This window comes from Euwallacea similis, chromosome 17 (assembly GCF_039881205.1).
Source record: "Euwallacea similis isolate ESF13 chromosome 17, ESF131.1, whole genome shotgun sequence".
NCBI lineage: Eukaryota > Metazoa > Arthropoda > Insecta > Coleoptera > Curculionidae > Euwallacea > Euwallacea similis.
In genome coordinates, this window is record NC_089625.1 from 2,812,598 (window position 1) to 2,829,755 (window position 17,158).

The 17,158-nt window shown below is 35.6% G+C and overlaps 1 protein-coding gene across 8 annotated transcripts in view; it reads right to left on the minus strand.

Annotated features, from left to right (window-relative positions):
- Lar (tyrosine-protein phosphatase Lar) overlaps window positions 1–17,158 on the minus strand; it is a 246,844-nt gene that overhangs the window by 11,281 nt on the left and 218,405 nt on the right. For 5 of the 8 annotated variants that reach the window (XM_066398112.1, XM_066398116.1, XM_066398113.1 and 2 more), the window contains 9 exons: window positions 13,623–13,817; window positions 9,304–9,414; window positions 8,771–9,046; window positions 8,432–8,716; window positions 7,936–7,959; window positions 6,804–6,904; window positions 6,562–6,754; window positions 5,553–5,840; window positions 3,201–3,497 (listed from right to left, as the gene is read on the minus strand). In XM_066398112.1, the coding sequence (XP_066254209.1) occupies window positions 3,201–3,497; window positions 5,553–5,840; window positions 6,562–6,754; window positions 6,804–6,904; window positions 7,936–7,959; window positions 8,432–8,716; window positions 8,771–9,046; window positions 9,304–9,414; window positions 13,623–13,817 (1,770 nt within the window). The remainder of the gene's footprint in view (window positions 1–3,200; window positions 3,498–5,552; window positions 5,841–6,561; window positions 6,755–6,803; window positions 6,905–7,935; window positions 7,960–8,431; window positions 8,717–8,770; window positions 9,047–9,303; window positions 9,415–13,622; window positions 13,818–17,158) is intronic. The other 3 variants (XM_066398115.1, XM_066398117.1, XM_066398118.1) reach the window with 3 other exon arrangements.

Below are 17,158 nucleotides of genomic sequence, written 5' to 3' on the forward strand. Positions count from 1 at the left end.
CGTGGGAACACAACCTTATTCACAGTAATTGATAGCGTGCATGCCGGGTACATCTCAAAAAGTTACATGCAGTTAGGATTTTCACCGGAACCCGATGTTTTGGCAGTAAAAAACTGGTACACAAGCGGTCTGATTAGTTTAGCATAGCACAGGGGCAAACGTTACTTTATTAAACTATATTGATATAAACATTTCATATAAAAATTTTATTCTTGTGACAATCTTTGCGTCCTCGTAAAAGTCGTAAATCAGGGGGTTAAAGCGGTGTCAAAGCGGCACGCGGCGTTTTTACGATTCTTCATCGAACGACGAACGTTAAAGGTGCCGACATGGAGTGACGGAACTTCTATCGCATAAATGTGTAAATTTTGCCAGAATGATGAGATTTTGAGGGGCTAAAAGTTAATCGGGAGTACGTCGAAAAAGGATCAGCTCTTCTTTTATACGTAACAATGGGTAGTATGCTTCAAAAGTGGTATTTGCTAATGCTTCAAGTATCTAGTTCGCATGTGGAGGGTCTACTACACTAACGAAGCATTTTTCCATTAATTACCTTATTGGTGTAGTTAGTAGGTACTCATTAAGATTTTTTAGTCTTTACATTAGGTAGTGAAAGACTTTTAGTGACTCGATTCGGACCGTGCCGTACATTGTGAGTAAAAATGTTTCTGCCAGAATTCGACTCCGTTAACAAAAGTTTTCACGTATCCCCTCGGCATAATTAACTTTTGGCTCGTTAAAAGTCCGATCGTTCCGGTTAGACCCAAACTTAAGTTGATACTGCTAAGGCTGTGTTTCCACGTACTGTTTGTCGGTTGCCACTGGATAAATTTTGCTTAGTTGCATCTTGGGGATTCGTTGTCTCTATTAGTGCTTATTTGCTTTCTACAAAGTTGAGTATTATATAAAGTAGTATATAAAGCTATTGGATGATCAACGGCTATTTATTGTAAAAATTTCAATTTACGAATGTTGCAATATGGAAAATTCCATTCTTTGTGATCGTCTATTAATATAAACTCATATCGAAGACGAAAATATCTTAAAAACTGCAAAACCTGAAAGCGCTTGAAAAATTAAGAGAATTTTTGACGCCCAGGCTTGTAAACACACATATTATAGTCCTTATTATATGCTTGTCTAATGATGTACTATTTTCTCACCAAAAAATGCCCATATTCCTAGTAAGACCCCCCCAAAAAATCACCATAATCACAAAATTCCCAATCACTATATAAACTCGATACAGTCACAATTCATCTTGCATCACAAAACTAATCATCGTTGTCAATCAATCATTCACTCACACTCGAATAAACACTTGGTGCAAGTGTGATTAAAATACAATAAAGTGATTCATAGAAATGTGCCATTTTAGTGCGCATGTCACCTACTGCTGTGAGGTGCTTGTAGCAAGTAAGGAGGTGATGAGGAGGCTGTGAGGGAAAAAGATCAAGTTTTGCCTGAACTTTTTCACACGGGAAGTGTGAACAGGTGGTCATGCGAGGATGAAAGAAGTCTACTAAATATGAAAAAACTGTGCCGGAAATAAAAAGTTAGAAAGTGACTGAAAGTGCCATTGCAAATGCAACTCGGTGCGAGTGTGTGAGAAAATACCTGGATAGGCACCATTGTGGATTAATCATGATTAATCATCCTTTATATATTACACATAATTTAATCATGGTTAATAATTTTGGTGCCTACGACCATAAAAAGCAATCAATACATGTGAACGTGAGTAGCGAAATTAAAACAACTAGAAATAAACCAACTAAACGGAAGTCTAAAAAACCTTTCTCGGTGCTCTCCTGCAAACGCTTTTGTAGACAGGAAAAATGCAAAAAATCATCGATTAGTTCAATTATTACATCATCATACAAAAATACGATCCCCATCAAAAATGCTTTAAGGACTCAAAAATGGCTGTAAAAATCGGAAAAATACAAAACCAGCATCAAAAATCCTTCCTGGGCGGGCTGCAATGGTTAAAAATCGATAAAAATCACAGTTTTACATATCATAGATATGTCAAAAAAGAAATTAAATATCAGAAAAAAAGTATTAAAAAATAAAATTTTAATGTTCAAAATTAACCGATGTACCTAAATAAAATAAAATAAAAAATGAAATAAAAAAACGGATTAAGGAGGATTGAGGATAAATTTGAAGGGCTTACTTTCCACCTTGGTAGCTGACGTCATGGGAGCTCGTAGAAAATTTGTTATTATGTTTAATGGGCTTACAGAATCAAGAGAATTTGCAAAATATTCAATTTGAACCGTAGCTGGGTATAGAAAATTTATAAGACTAGGCATATATTTTTGTAATTATTTAGTAACTGGTTCTGCAAAATGAAAAATTTGGACTTTTGACGATTTTTTTAAATGAATGTAAAAAAACTTTTTAGTTTAACTTATTCCGGTTTAAACCGAAAACAAATTTTAAAAATATGTATTTCCAAGTGTGCGGTTTATGTGGGCAAACGGTTCTGCCAAATATAAAATAGGTAGGATGACATTTTGGGAAGAGAAAAAATCAAGAAAGTGATATTTTCCTATTATTTTTTGCAGAAAACGACAACTCACTCGATTATTCATCGTTTGCACTGCAACAATATAATCTTCACTTAGCTGAGTCTTGCTTATAACAATTAGTGCAAATGACGAAATGGCGGTAATTATTATTTTCAATTAAAAACATTCAAAACCGCCGACTAGAGTCATTTATTTTGAAAATTATAGTGTCGTCTTGATATTTTAGAAAAAAATGTTCGCCCGCCATTTTTGGACCAAATATTAATTTGTGATGTATTGTCATAGTGGAAATTTGACGTTCTTTACGAATATTTAAAAATGTCTTTTAAATCGAAGTTGATGTCCCTTGTATTATGACATGCTTGTTGTATGTCATAAAACACTAAAATTTGAACATATTACATAATAAAAAAAATGATTGATACAATTTTTTCTTTTAAAAATTCGGAGAAGCCACCTTTCAGAAACGGTTTCAACTTGAAATATCTTTCAAAGGTATTTTGAATTATAATTGTATCACTTAAAGCAAACATTTTTAAAATCTATTTACGAAGTTTCTCTTGATTTTGTACATCTCTGGACGAAAAAACCCTAAATCTAGCGAGAAATCCCATTTTCCCATAAACGACCCAAACACGACATAATTAAACTCAGGAAACGTACCGTCTTCTAAAGTTTGAACAGTGATAGGATAAGAAGTCGGTCCGTCCCCGACAGAGGTCCCGGCGAGCACCCAAATCCTATACGTGGTCCAGCGTTTCAGTTCGTCCAGCTCCATGGACGTGTCGTTCAATTTGCTAATGGTCGCATCGCTATCGGACCTATCGGCCTCCACAAAATACAGCTTGTAGTAAGTTATCTTTCCGTTGCTCCTATCGGCCGCCGGCGGATCCCAAACGACCCGGATGGCCGTCGGACTTACCGCCTTGCCCTGTACATTGCTCGGTGGCGCCCCCGGCACTAGAGGGCGCGCGCATCGTTAGTCAACAAAACAAGCGAGCAGCGTTAGCAGGTCCGGGCTCGAGAACCCGACCTGCGCGCTGGAAGCTTCGGTGTTAGTCACTAGGTGGGGGTGTAATAGTAATGTGCCATTGTGTGGTGATGTATGTATTGGAAATAGATTTGTTTAGTTTTTTTGAGGTAGACGTAGGCTCACATTATATAGAATTTTTGTTATTTGACTTATCGTCTTGCGTCTCATATCCTAATTTATTATATTTATTTTAAAAAATATTCAAGAAAAGTTGCGTTTTTGGTAAAAAAGTTTCTTTCGTCCCCTTCTTGGTACAACAATTTCCACATCACTGAGCATATATCCATGTTCCCTTAAAACACAAATTTCGAATTCAATATGGAAACGACACAAGACGACAATATTTAAAATACATTTTTAGGTATGTATCAATGAATTAATCTGTAAAAATATAATAAAATATCGGACAGAAGACTAATAAGATAAATAAAAATCGGGAGGGTTGAAAAGAGAAATAATAAAACCCAAAATTAAAGTCACTAAATAAAAAATAAAACTCGATAAGTACCAGCTTTTTCATAATTTTATACGTTTTAGGAATGAATATTCTTACTCTCATTACCAAAAACACAAATAAACCATTCCCTACTGCAAATCAAACAAAAAGTCCGAAGGCAACACAAATCACTAAAAGTGTCAGTTATGTTGAGTGTCTATTTGTAACCGTGTTTGAACTCCCAATTTAATGATCAATATTCACCTGTAAAATCCTAGAATAAAGTCTACTTTCAGCCGATCAAGAAACAATAATTTAAATCAACAATCACGCAAATTTAAAAAGTTCATTAAAAAAAATGAAGGTGCATTTGCACTCCAAATAATTAATTGCATGGCCAGTACTGTGCGGTGCTTGAAAAAGAAAAATAAACCACTGTACTAAAAAAATAAATAAACGTTACGCATGCTCGACAATAGTTGAATGCAAATCGCACATTCACACGCGCAAACGCCCTAAAACTAAATTATTTTTAGTCACTCTGCACACAATATGGTTGTTACACTTTTAAATTTTACTCATCAATATAGCATAGTCACATATCTCATTTGATATTAAAAATTACAGGAAGAAGTTACTAAGTTGTAGGACAAAATAAGACGAATAACTATTACTTGTGAATATACAGGGTGGTTTATTTAGATCAGCGATGAAAAGGACAAAACTATTTTAAAGAACTTCCTGCATATCATGATATTCGGAGTCTGCAAATGATGATATAATCATTATTTTTTCTACTTTTTGCGTTGTTGTCAAATTATTTACAAAATCTTTACAATTTTAAGAAAAATATTATCATATTAATTTCAAGAATAACTGTTACGCAGATTTGGGTATTCGTCATTTCTCCAGATTTGGATTTTCCTAAAATTTGCAGGATTTGGCGAAAAGGGTGTTTCCGATATTTTCTTATATTATTCCTGATTTGTCGTGTAAATATTTCACATACTATTAGAAATTCATGAAAAGCTTAAATAGAAATGTTTTAGGAATGTGTTGGGGGTATAAATTAAGTTGCACTTTTTTCAGCCGCCTTGCATGTTTAAAAATATTTTAAATTTTAATTTAGGCTCCTGACACATTTATACAACATTTAAGCTTTCCCTGAATTTTTAATAAGTATGAGATATTATTTGTTCTACCCGAAAATGTGAAACCCTCCATCCTTATTCCATAAAAGTATACTTTTTATCACTACCTCTTATTAAATCACCTTGTATATCCAAAACTACTTATTTATTACCCTACAACTTTAGTTCTTAACTTTTCACTCAAGCTTTATTACCAAACGAGATATAATACTGTACCACCCTGCATTCTATGCCTTTTATCGGATTTTTGTTTAATGAAAATGTCCAGAAACTAAAGTACTTTCTGGACACTTTCAACAAACACCAAAAACCTTTGCTTCGCATTTTCTTCGGATGTCAAACGTGTATGTGTTTCATATATTTATTTAAGACCCATTTGAAGTTTTAGCCCTTACCATACTGTTTAGTTCGTACGGGGATGGGGGGCGTAGTCGCCCCCTCTCCTCTCTGCGACCTAGCAGCCAGCCACACATAATACAGGGTGTTGGGGTACAATCCTGTCAGAGTATACGTCTCTGTGACTGGAATTCTTCGATGGTGCTTCTCCTTAGCATAAGTGTCATTCCAGTACAGCTCGTAACTTGCAATGCTTTCTCCAGAATGACTTGGTTTGTTCCACTGTAGAGTTACGGCGCTTTCTCCCACATCTGAAGCTCGAAGATTGCTGGGTTGACTTGGAACTCCTGTGAAGTAACGCAATATGTGTTAGAATTGGATTTATTACTAATCTAAATTTTTTTAAAAGCTGAAGAAAGAGCGTAAAAAATAGGAACTTACATTATGAGTGTGATAAATAAAATACTATAAGAATTCAAACAAATCATTGTTAAAATAGTGAACATGAAAAAATATTATATTTAATGAAACGGTAAATCGTGATCTAAATTTTGGCGTAATCGTAGAGCATCAAAAACATGTGAAGTTATAAAAAAAGAAAAACAAGACAAATTAGTAAATAAATCTATACTTCTATATATTGGAAATTCTCTATGAATAACCTATTAGAAATGAGATAAATTACTGCACTACGAGTACATCGAATCCGAAAATTCAAAAAATTCTTTAAAAAATCGACCCCGACAAACCAAATTTGGGGACTTAAGGGTCATTCTGTGACGGACTGGATGAAAATTAAAACTAAAATTTGAAAACTCTTCAAACTTCCTTAAAATCGTTGAATTTGAGAACACAACGAGTTCTCAACAAGATGAAAGGCGTGATAGTAGACCACAGGTTCGCTCTGTAAGGGTTAAAATTACTTAATATTCAAGCATGATTTAAATTAGATTTAAGTTACATAGCTTCAACACTAAACCTAGATGTGAATCCTTACTTTTTCCTAAGTTTTCAAGTATTATTGCAATTTAGACAACATTTTAATCAGAAGTAACACTCTGTAATTACCTTGCTGCGTTTTCACATGTACCGGAGGACTAAGTGGGCCTGGTCCAACTGAGGTCATAGCCTGCACTCGAATAGTATAAATAGTATGAGGGGTCAGTTCGCTGATCGTGGTGAGTTGGTTATTGTCCACCACTTGCGAGTCCCATTGAGCCATGGGCAGTTGGGAATTTGTGGTGTAATACACCTTGTAACCCTAAAAAATCTGTTAATAGACTCAGTTTTAATGGAGAATGAGGTGGTACCGTGACTTGACCGTTCGGAGTCTCCGGCTCGTCCCATTGAATGACCATGGTGCTGGAGCTTAATGGCCTAACTTGTACGCTTCGAGGGGCAGTTCCGGGTTCTACGGAAACAAAATAAAATTTGTAATAAAAAATACAGGGAATTTGAAGGGTGCATCTATCTTATAACTTATTAGATTTTCTGCTTTTTATTATTTAAAATTTTCAAACTACGTACACAGGAGCAATGGAAGTATTAGAGTGTTTTGGCAAGCGACCATGGAATTACAATGCGTATCTTCGCAAATAACAAACCATGTAAAGTACGAGGAGTATTCCAAAACTAAGGTCCGGTGACCAATATTTAATTGATGATAAGCCTGAATAATGTTTCACGCGTGCAGCGCTATCTACCGACTCTTTAGAAAACTACCGCAGTTGTTTTGATTTGGTAGTCGTTTGTCAGTCGGTAAGAGCAGATCGCAATAGCCGAGACAATCGTAGATCCTGCTAGTTGGCAAAAGGATCTTTAGCTGCAGAAATCCATCATGAGTTATGCCTAATGCACGGACCGGAAATAATAAGTGACAAACAAGTTCGAAAGTGGTGTCGAGAATTTCGAAATGACCGCAAAAATGTTCACGATGAACAGCGGAGTAGCAGGTTCAGTATTCGAACCGACAACATCGTTGATCAAGTGAACCAAAAGTACAGTCCCGACCTAGCACCAAGCGACTATTTCCTCTACTTGCATTTGAAAAAGTGGCTGGGTGGACAACGATTTTAAAACGACGACAAACTCAAGACTGTCATTATCAACTGGTTCAATTCCCAGGTGGCAGAGTTCTATGTAAAGAGATTAAAGAAGTTGGAGCAGCGTCATAGAAAGTGCATAAATGTGAACGGAGATTGTGTGAAAAAGTAAAGTAGATATGTAGTAAAATATTACTGTCAATAAAAACTTTTTCTCATGAGCTAATTTTTTTTATGACCAATCGGACCTTAGTTTTGAACCACGCCTCGTATTTTTAACATATCCAAAAACTATCATGATTATTAGAGATACGGGAATATTCACTACACTGTCGTTTTGGCAGAAAAACAATAAACTTATTAGAGTACTACACAACACTGAGTTACACCAAATACTTACTGGCACCTCCAAAAGAAAAGTCAGCTAGAAAACACAGGACCTATTAGAGAGTGCCCAAGGTATATTGGAACGATTTAAAACAATGGCAGCAATATACATGATAATACCCGAAGGTTTGAAGATATATTACAATGGTTTCAAGCACTTGTCAATACGTTGCCGGATACCATGAGTTTTAGTGGGTAATAGAAACATTCAGCTTTTGGCAACGCATTAACTCACTTCCTAATGTCGCAAAAACAGCTAAATGGGTCTACCACATAAAAACAGGTGCTCAATACTAGGCTAGTGCTGTTGAACACAAAATCCGGCCTGTAACTTACATCAGCGAATTTCACAGTGGTTATTAGCAGTTGGCATGAAAATGGTAAATAACCCTTAAAGTATTCAGTTGGAAAATATTATGTAATATAGAATATCCTCTCATGGAGAAAAATTCCTAAACCTGCGTAAATGTCCCAATAAATGGTTCTCTTGTGCATATTTATTTATTTACCTGTCTCTCCAGTGGTGACAATAGCAGGAGCACTTGGAGGGCCTCTACCGATGTTATTTACGGCAATCACGTACATTTCGTATTCAGTGTAAGGGCTGAGATTCCTCACTGCGTAGTACATGGTGATAATTCCACTTATTTCGCTGAAAGCTTGGTTTGCGAACTTTGGCTTGAACTGAATGACGTAGTATTGAAGGTCTTCTGGTCCCGTGTACGACCACGTCAGCCTCACTGAAGTGGCGGTTATTTCGGAGGTGCGCACATTTGAGGGTGGTCCCGGCAATGCTAAAAAGAAATATCAATGAAGGAGAAAAGTCTTATGCTCACATGAAAACTTACATTGTACTTTGACTTGAGAGAATGCCTCCACAACACCCAGAGCACTGGCCGCTATGCAGGTATAATTTGCTGAAGCCTCAATTTTCTTCAATTCCAATGTATTCTTCCCTATCGGTAACTTATCTTCCGGTGTTAAATCTTCGGTAGCACCCTTCCGCCACTTAACGAAGGGCATCGGAGATCCCACAGCCACGCAGGTCAGATTTACATCATCCCCTAATTTTACTTCCTCCAATAGAGGAGGAGGAATAGAAAAGGATGGCGGAACACGTCGAACTATGGAGAATCGTAAATTTTTTTAAGATAAGAAATTGATAACAGTTTTGAGGGCCGAAAATTAAGGAATATAAAAGAAGTTTACAATAAAAATGTATTTTGCTGAGTTTGTAATCAGTTTTGTCGGCCAGGAATGAATAGAGCAGGAGAATTCAATACAAGGAAAATTGTCTAAAATACGTTAAAAAAGCTCGTTTTATATCAGGCTGAAACTCTTTGTTTTCATATTTCTGCCATATATGAAATTCTGGACTTACCTTTAACATAAAGCAAGGCGTACTTGGAATAATCAGTCCCAATCGAGTTCTCAGCGACACACTCGTACTTGCCCTGATCCTTTTCTTCACTGCTTTTTATTTGAAGAGCCCCTGCAATAAGAGTACCTAATTGCGATAATTATGTTATGCCAGGACGGCGAGAAAACACTTGACACCAAACCTAAATTAAACCCCTCTCGAATTATGAAACTTTAATCTGTGATTGTGTGGCAGCAGTCGAGGAAAGGGCCAGCTTTCGCGAACTTCGTGGACACTTCAGCGCGAACCGAAAGGGCCCTCATCCGTATTGACATCCGTGGGCTCCCCGAAATACCTTCACGTGCCAAACTCGAATTCCCTTGACTTAGCCGAGAGTTTAAAGCTTTCGATGTAAACATTTCCAAGGGATTATTAGGTCAAAACCGGTGTTGATTTTGTCCCTTCTAACTATAACTCGATTCGTAGTTTTTGTGCGTTTCCGGACAAAGGCGCAAAGTTCTTTGTCTGGTATTCGCGACAAATGCAAGAAGGGCTCATTTATTTTGACACGTAAAACGTTCATAAAGGGCTTTTTGTTTGGCGGCAAAATGGGACGAATTTTTCTTGGCCGTTTGTTCGCTTTTGTGATAAATTGGCCGTAATAAGGGGGAAGAGTATTTTTAAGTATGTGTGGGTTGTTTATACGGTTTGATCCCGCGGGTGTCTTTTTTTCATTTGGCGCGTTTTTATAAGAGAAACGTCAACGACAATGGAATAAATTATAAATGTGTTTTTTTTTTGTAAAAAGTCATGCATTTCATTTAAACATACAAATTGAGGAGATAAGTGGATCAAAAAAGTATTGGCACACCCCTGATTTTTCAAATTTAACAAAAATTCTAACATGTTTTTTCAAAAAACAAGTTTAACTATTTTCAATTACTTATTTTACAAAAAAAATCAATAAGGTTTTCTTGTTGTAGGACTGCATGAGTAAAAAAATATATTTTTGGTGCTTAGAAATTATATGTATAAATTTGAAAAATCAGGGGTGTGTCAATATTTTTTTGATCCGCTGTATATCACACACAGTCTGGAAACACTCAATACTTCCTTAAACAACTTATTCTTGTCAAAACCCAGATACAAGTCAGAACTTTTATGATAACATATTTTGATGACACTAACTTACTACTCATTCTTATTAATACCTGTTATATTTATAGAGTTGTGTATTCTTGTATATAGGTTGAAGGTATTATTTTGAAACTAAGTGGCATTAATGAGGGGCACCTGGGATTGATATACCCTTGAGATACGCCCCTGGTAGGCATTAGTTGGTACTAGGGAATTTCCCGTGTTATACTTTGTTAGCATTGGAATTCCCTGCAATAGACTTTGGCGGCCCTATAATTGCAGTTCCAATTCCCAGTTGAAGCGCCACGGTTTAATCCGGCGGATAGTGTAGATAGCACCTTAGCCAACGTACGCCCATGGTTTATCACCGTAGACTTTAGTATTTAAGGATTGGGGCAGGGCATGTACGGGGCTATTCTTCTTGGTTGGTCGCTGGCGACAGAAGCCGTGTTCGGGTTCGCAAATTCATAAAATACCCTGTCCTCCGCTTTTTTCACTTTGTATTAATAAAAGCACATTTATAAAACTTTTCATGACCTGTGATTTCTTTCATAAGATGTAAACACTATCCTATATCTACACCAGTATCGAACCTGATACTACATATTTCTAACGTTATGTTCATTATTCTAAGCATTAAGATGGGCCGTGTGATACCTTTAATGAAAGAATTTTCAGGTCTGAACACACCTGCAAAACGTCATTGAATTCGGTTAAACTTAACATATGTGGTATCGTGTTAAACATTTCGAATTTTTCACAAATATAAAATTAAAACGATCATAACTAAAACAGACTTCATTTTGGTTTCCAGAGTAACTTCTAAAGTTCCAATTCAGAAATCACTTAAAACATAAAACATTCATGGATCTAATTGTGTGTTTCGAATATCTGTTAATTTAAACTGACACAACTGGGTCCCAATAAACCGAAGCTATGGCAGCTGCCCGACTCGGCTCCCTGAATAATTTAAAAGTATCCGAAATGGAGCTTTGAAAATGAACTCTTTGGGCTCAATTTTAAAGCAGGTTTTCAGTTAAAAATCGCGGCAGTTTCTCATTCGGGTTTGAGCAAACGTTTCACTCGCGTTCCTCGCGGAAATATGAGTTAGTTTGGATTTATCCTCGTGAAAGGTTTATAGCCTATTCTGGGGCTATACACGTAAGTAAATTCCCATTGGAATGCGAAACGTGCCCCGGCGCATTCCTGACATTTCTATACACTCCAAATAACATTCTCGAAGGGTTTTTATCGTGCACTCATAAATCGACTTTTATTGTATTCAAAAAGCGGCCTCCATCAATTTTTTCCGCCTTCTTGCAACATAATAAAGTCACAGTCAAACATTATAAGGGTAGAAAGGCGATGGCTCGGAAAACATGTTTTCCTTGCCCGTGGAAGGTAATATTTCTGAGAAATTTTCCTTTTCATAAATTTTATATGCCTATGCCTCGGCAGGAATGATACTGAAGCCGCGCTCTGGTGTTTGGCTTGCATATTGATTCGGGTTAAACGAATATCTACGCGATGTGCTCTGGCCCCGTTGTCCTGAATACGTAGAGTGCTCAAAACCGGTCTGGCATATAAATTAGACCACCAGCCACCGATAAATATTAAAAGCCGCAAATGGGAAGTCTTACTTTACTACTTTATCGTCCACCTTTAAACTTTACACGCCTGATTAGTATTTCATGCCCAACGCCCATGCAGACCGGAATGTCGATTTATTCGGAGAGAACTGCTCTACTACGTTGCAGAAATTTTCCAATGTTCAAAATTAAAAATTAAGAATAAAAAAATGAGGCAAGACAAACCACGTTTAGATTTCTCTGAGAAAATTGTGAAAGGACGAAAAATATACGGAGTGTTTTCTAGACATGTGCAGAAACTTAAGGGGATATTCTTTGGGGTTTTTGAAAGAGTTTGGAACCCACTTAGTAGAAGATTGGATTTATATCTTTTACTTTGTGGTAATCAATTGGGATGCAATTGTTGAGATGAATTTTTTCCGATTTATTTTTTCGTAAATTGAAGAACATAATTTAAACAATATAGAGATCCAAAAAAACGCTATCTTTGCTGCCAATTCTACTTCAAAAATATAACTATTTAATAATGTCCAGCAACCTACAGCACCTTAACTACTTGTAAAAATTTGTGCCTTTACAGTCTTTTCATATCATTTCATCTTTTTCTCCCCACTGGAACTCAAAACTTAGGCCTAAGATGATAGTAAATCTTTCGTGGAATAACATTTATAAAGTATTTTTTAAAATTGTATTGCATTTTTTACTGTTTACCATAGTTTAAAAATTGTTTAAGATTAGCAAACACTGCTATGTAATAAAATTGATATGTAATTTTATTATTTATATTTATTGTATAATGTATTATGCATTGTATAACTGAGAAATTTATTGCAAAAGTTTTTTTTGGTTCGGAAATTATGGCATTCATTTACGAGTCTCTATTCTACTTGCTCTACTAAATCCACTTCGCTCCTTAAAACAAACAACTGGCTTGGCTACGACAGTGATTCCCTCAATATTTTCATTGGATGTTTTTTGCATCACATTTTGTTATTCATCTTATTATGTTGAGATGTCGCCTTTAGTGATTTTCTTATAAACACGCATCAATACTTTAAAATAATTTTTTTGCTGATCCTAAAAAAGCCATTGTGTGGGCGAAAAAAATCTTTGCGTGCACTATTAAGGCATAACATTGACCTGCGTGTGATAAAATTTTTGCCGCACTCAAATTATTGGTTAAACTCATAGGAGACAACAAATATATGCATGCTTAAAGTACCCTTTTCGCACGCTAATCAATAAATAACAATATTATTTTTTTCCAGATTAAAATAGTCAATCAGAGACGTTACAATGTAGACGTAGTCTTGGATGAGGTATTTAGGTATGTTTTCATCATATATATATTTAAATAATATTATATTTTTAATAATATTTAATGTACCCGTTGTCAATTTTTAACTATCGTTGAGTGCAATACTAACACTAAATGGGTGATAAAAATTGATTTTTTAATTAATGCAAACAACTAACGTGCCATACGGCTTTCGTTCGCGCGAAAATAATTTATCCCAAAAGTGCTATTGTCGCCTCTAGTTGCACAATATATTAAAATAACTTTACAAACTACTCTACTACTCTAATTGTTATTACTGAGATTTACGATCTTACCTAGTTTATCTTCCCTCATGGAATACCTCGGATTGTTGGTCATGTTGATCGGCAGCAAATTTTTAAGCCACGTAACCTTCGGTGTGGGATTGCCGGTGGCGACGCAATTCAGCATCGTATTGTGCCCTATTTCCACCACCTTGTTGTTTTGGGGCGACTCCACAATTTGGGGGAAGCCTGGCGGCACTTTGTCCGCTGAAACAAGGATTATTAATTAGATAACGCCACGTTGGGAAACATTACTTTTTTCCAATGGCTTATTTTTAATCAATTGCGCATAATTATTCCGTAAACAAGTTCGTTTTTATCAGACTCTGTTCGGGACGGAAGTATTAAGTAGAAAGAAGAAATTCACGCTGAAATAATTTTATCGCTCAAATTTCCTTGCAAGTGCACCAGTTTTCTAAGGAAGGCCGTAGAATTAAAAGACCTTAATTTCCTTTTTAGTTCTAAACATATTTAGCATTAATTATGCAACTTTTTAGGAAAATTCATTGCCATGAAGAATAATCCGGCTTTACTTACTTCAATGCCATTTACAAAACATGAATGGACTCGAGTGGTTCCACTCGAATTTCCCAGGATAATACGCGAATTGCATGCAATAAGAGAGGCCCCATTAGTATATTTTACTCGGACTCTGAGCGTACACATGCTTTCGCCTTAATTGCCCAATTAATACAAGACGAAAGTTTAATCTTAGAAAGCGCCCGGGCAGCATTAAAATAAAGTATTCGGAACTTGCGTACTTAAAACGTCCGACCGAGGGGCTCTCGTATTAATGGTTTCGGTTATTGAAAAGTTATGTCTCCATTTTCAACTTTTTGGGGAATTATTTCGAGTCGGCTGAGAACACAACGAGATGTACAAATTATAAAAAGGTTTGAATGGATGGGTATAATGATGTCCTTAAATTTTATTACGTGTCAAAACAACAGCTTTTCAAGTTAATATCTCTACCATTAATAGCTGGTTTTATTTAGCCAGCCTTCTCCCCGTTAAAAGCGCTTTATAAGAATACCTTAGCGACATTATATTCCATAGAGCTCGGCAAAACAGCAATTACCGACTGACTTAAGCGAGGTTTTTCCCGTCTGAAACTGTTTAATAAAAGTGTATGTGTTGTATCCAGGGTATTCAAACTTCGGTCTTCGAACAATGGCCTCCAACGACTTGTTTCACTCTTTGAACTTGGTCATTATAACTTTGCCAGGCAGCCAACAAAGGGGCCCTATTTTGCACAATAACTTTGCCTTCTTCTTCATTGTTTTCGTTATGCGCTAAACTGATGACCGAGCTTAAGTTCGTTTTATTAGAATCGTTAAACAAATCGTTTCAGCGTATATAATTCAAAATTCCGTCTTAGGATCAACTCACAATCAATCGGACTAGATTAGCCAAAAGGCACATATCTCGTCGTAGTTTTGGAGATGGGGTCTTGTTGAAATAACTTGGGAAATACTGAAATTCCTTTGAAAACTCTCGGCCCATATCGGTCTAACATATTCGGCGTTTTTGGTTTTATTTGGTTCAATTCTTTATTTTTCAGCCCTCCACAGAGACGGTACACAGCTTCAAATCTGTATTAAAACTAGTAACATGGATATTTTTAGTCGCATTTCGTTAAATAATAGTTTTAAAAATTGATAAAATGAAAAAATGCATTTAGAAATCACACCGGTATGTCTCTGTTTTGAATTAAAAATCGACCGACAATTTGAGTATCCGTAGAGACACTCTGAGCTTGCAACTTGTATTTCAGTCAATGTCGCATATATTTTTTCTTAATAAACATATTTAATTGAATTAATAATATTTATAATTACTAAAATAAATTATTAAAAATTATTGGATTCAACAATTTAAGTATTCGTAGAGAACGCTTTGAGGCCAATCTATACATTTAAATCAGGGTTGTAGACTCTTTAATTAATATTATGATCTAAACGAATGTTGTCAAATTTAGAAAACTGAGAAAAAACTATAAATATATTTAAAAATGCCCCTGATACGTCTCTGTCTTGAATCAAATTAAATTGAAAATTTAAGTGTTCTTAGATCACGTAAATACTATTTTAAATGACATTTAGGCCAGAACGAATATTGGGAAATACAGAAAATTGAGAAAAAATGTTACCAGAAATCCTATCGGGATTTTACTGTCTTGAATGAAATTAAGTTTAAGATTTGAATATTCCTAGATTGCTCTGAGTTTGAAATATGTATTAACGTCGAGATTTCAAACAGAACAACTATTATCAAAGAAAATGAAAAAGATTAGAAACCCCACCGGTTTGTCCTTACATAAATAAAAAAGATTTACATATGGGAAATATGAATAAGAAATTTAGTTTCTCATCAAAGTACATCAGTCCGATTTGATTCTATGTAAAAATCAAGTTCTCTTTTACTTCAAATAAGTTCATGAGAATATATGAATAAAAAATATTAAAATTTCATGAAATACACTGACAGCTGAATATTATGAATGCTACTTGAAATCCTTCGGTCCAGATCAATAACCAAACTATGTAAAAATAAAATGCCCTATTTTGCACAATATTCATTGTGTTCTAACAAAAATCAGTTCTAGCATATTCATTTTTAAATGGCTGCATTAAGTGGCAAACTGTGGATACTGCAAAATATAGAATTCCGTTTCGTGGTCATGCGGTAATCGGATTAGGCCAGTTGAAAGCTATCGGCACATATCACTTCCTATATATGCATAGAAATAGCGTTTTATTATACCTCAAGGTATACCAGCTGCGGGATCATCGGCATTTTTGTGTATAGGAATATTTTATCGGCGCAATTGCGTTAGGATTTATTTTATTATTTCAGTTTATGCAGATTCATAATGGTGCAATTTTGTTTAAAGGCCTCGGACGGAATATTAAGTTTTGTTTGCTTTGTCTTTGTCTCTTGCTTTTCTGGAGTTTCTCTAGTCTAAGGGAGTTTTTCCTAATTATTCAGAATCGACTTTACGTGAGGTTATTAGAGCTTGATGCAGAGGAAACGTAAACACTTTCTCTTTACATTAAATGGAGCATCGAATACAATATATTACCCCCATTACAGTTAAGATGTTTCGGGATAGATATATAGTGAAATACCCCTTAAAATTTCAGAGATGTTCCATTACCGTTCCGGAAAATGTGCAATAAAAAATCATGACAACCTAACTTACCGTAACTTTGCTATAAACAAACTCTACGCAGGTTTCCCCATTAGAGGGGTTCGGATGGACTTTTCGAGAAGTCTACCCGTTTTTTTACGATTCTGAGCAACTAAGTTGAAATATTCTCTTCGATTGTGTAATGTTCTCCATTTTAAGAGCTTTTGAACTGATTAAAATCCGAAAAATAGGAAACAATTGGGACATTTTCCAACGTGGCCTCTATTGAGCTTCCCCCAAGCACCAATTAATCCTGAGAGCGTATATGCAATCATGTTGAGATAGAGCTGAACCCGCTGTTATTAAACGGAAAATAATGAATAAAGTGCTCAAATTCGCCAGATGTAGATATTATTCT